This window comes from Elephantulus edwardii, unplaced genomic scaffold, assembly GCF_000299155.1.
Source record: "Elephantulus edwardii isolate Elephantulus edwardi_28Jun2011 unplaced genomic scaffold, EleEdw1.0 scaffold00074, whole genome shotgun sequence".
Taxonomy (NCBI): Eukaryota; Metazoa; Chordata; class Mammalia; order Macroscelidea; family Macroscelididae; genus Elephantulus; species Elephantulus edwardii.
In genome coordinates, this window is record NW_006399824.1 from 4,397,193 (window position 1) to 4,399,169 (window position 1,977).

The window sequence follows — 1,977 nt, forward strand, 5'->3', positions numbered from 1 at the left end:
CAACATGTCCAAAGTAAGTTAGACGGAGCCTCAGAATCCTTGCCTCCAAGGAGCCACCCAGTTTAACCCTCTCCAGGACAAATCTGTTTGTTTTCCTCCAGGATCCTTAGCAGGTATTAACTCAACAGGGCTGCTGGGTGTCCTGCCTCACATGCCCCAACACTGCAAAGGTCTAAGGGGCCCACTCCAGGCATCACCAGGTGGAATTCACTTTAGGAAGCACTCCACTTCCACCCAGTTGTCCCACCCCCTATCTTGGAGTGCACATCGCTATAATACTCAACTTCCTTCCGGGGCTCATTTCCTCGAGGGTACCTAGAGCCCAACACCTGGCCGGTTGGGGTGAGTGCACAGGAAGTAGGGACCCACCTGGCTTCCACTGCCATGTATGATGTTCTCAGGAGTATCGTACACCTCTGATTCCATATGAACACTCTGATGTTGATCATGATTCACTTGCACTCGCAGGATCCGGAAGAAAGATCCACCAAGATCCAAGGCAATGAAGTCTCCCTTTTCTGTTTTGGAAGATAACAGACAACACATCAGAATCAAGGGTAATGAGACAGCCACACGCTGGGCCCCCTTGACTGTAGGGCCCATGTCCTTCAGTCTCCTCTTCTGCCATAAATCTGGATCACAAAAGGCTTTGTTACAAACCTCAGGTGACCACCACCCTCACTGGGCCATGGGCAGGAGAAAGCTGGTCCCCTGAAACGGAAATCACTTCAAGGAATCTCAGTCTCACATCCAAACACAGGGGCAGGAGAGCCAGACATTAAGTACAAATCCCCGACAGATCTGTTCTCAGAGTCCTTGCTCCGTTCCTTTCCATGTGCAGCATTTCACAAATAATTAAACCAAAAATACCACACTTCAAAGCAGGGAGCTTTGATTTACCCGAGACAACCAAGACTGTGAGGTCTCTCCCCAGCTTGGTCCCTGTCTTAGCGAAGCCTCAGGCCACTCTGCCACTCATTCCCTAGTGCATGTGTTAATCAGAGAAGTCCCTGGTGGTCGCATGAGAATAGAACTGGCTGCTGTGACTGTCTCTGGGGTCCACTGTGTGCAGCAAAACTGGTGCGGACCTCAAAGGGGCTGAGAAAAAAAGAAAGATGCTAAGACACCATGACCGCCAGAACAACAAGTGGGAGGCCATGCCAGACCAAGAAGCTGCATCACAGCCCCCTTATCCTCCTTTGTTTTTCAATTGTGCTTTAGATAGAAGTTTATGTAACAAATCAATCTTCCAATCAGTAATTCATACAGAGATTATTCTGTGACCTTGGCTAAAAGCCTGCAATGTGTCAACACTCCCCTCCTCTCCCACCGCTGCCATTTGTAGGGGGCCCCGTCCCTTCCTATCTTCCCACATTGGGTCAACGACGGTTCAAAGAAGTGTACTCCTCCCGGGTGTTAACTTTATTTCACAGACCCATCCAGGAACTGGCTGAAAGGCAGCCTCTGGGAGTGTCTGCACTTTTAAGTTGGATCATTGTCTTACAGCACCAGTTTCCTTCAGATCTATCTGGTCCTTTTCTTTTTCACATTTTCATTTCTTTCTACCTTTCCGCCATCCTCACCAGGATCGCCTATTGTGGCCTTGGTTAGCGTGTTGCATGGCTAGTGAGCACCACCTGGTTCCTCTGCACTAAGTGCTCTCCTGAATCTTTGGTTTTCTTTCATTTCCTTTGCTCCAGGTGGGAAAAGACCAACAGGTGCTTCTTAACGGAAACCTGCCAGCTTTGAAGATCTCAGATGCTATTCACCAGACTAGGAAGGACAGAATCATCTTTATGAACTGTGTTTGGGCCACATGTCTGTTTCCATAGCTGTGTCCCCTATAATTTATATATTATATAATGTGTGTTGTGCTGTCAGCAGTCAACGTTTTTGGAATCACAGAAGCCAAGAAAGCTTAAGATACAAACTGTCACATCATGGGTTGGACAATGGAAGATATTTTCTGAAGGGACT

The 1,977-nt window shown here is 48.1% G+C and overlaps 1 protein-coding gene across 1 annotated transcript in view; it reads right to left on the minus strand.

Annotated features, from left to right (window-relative positions):
* The window catches only part of HK1 (hexokinase 1), a 119,020-nt gene that overhangs the window by 60,512 nt on the left and 56,531 nt on the right, over positions 1-1,977 (minus strand). Inside the window, exon 3 of the mRNA XM_006889047.1 lies at positions 370-518. Coding sequence (XP_006889109.1) covers positions 370-518 — 149 coding nt within the window. The remainder of the gene's footprint in view (positions 1-369; positions 519-1,977) is intronic.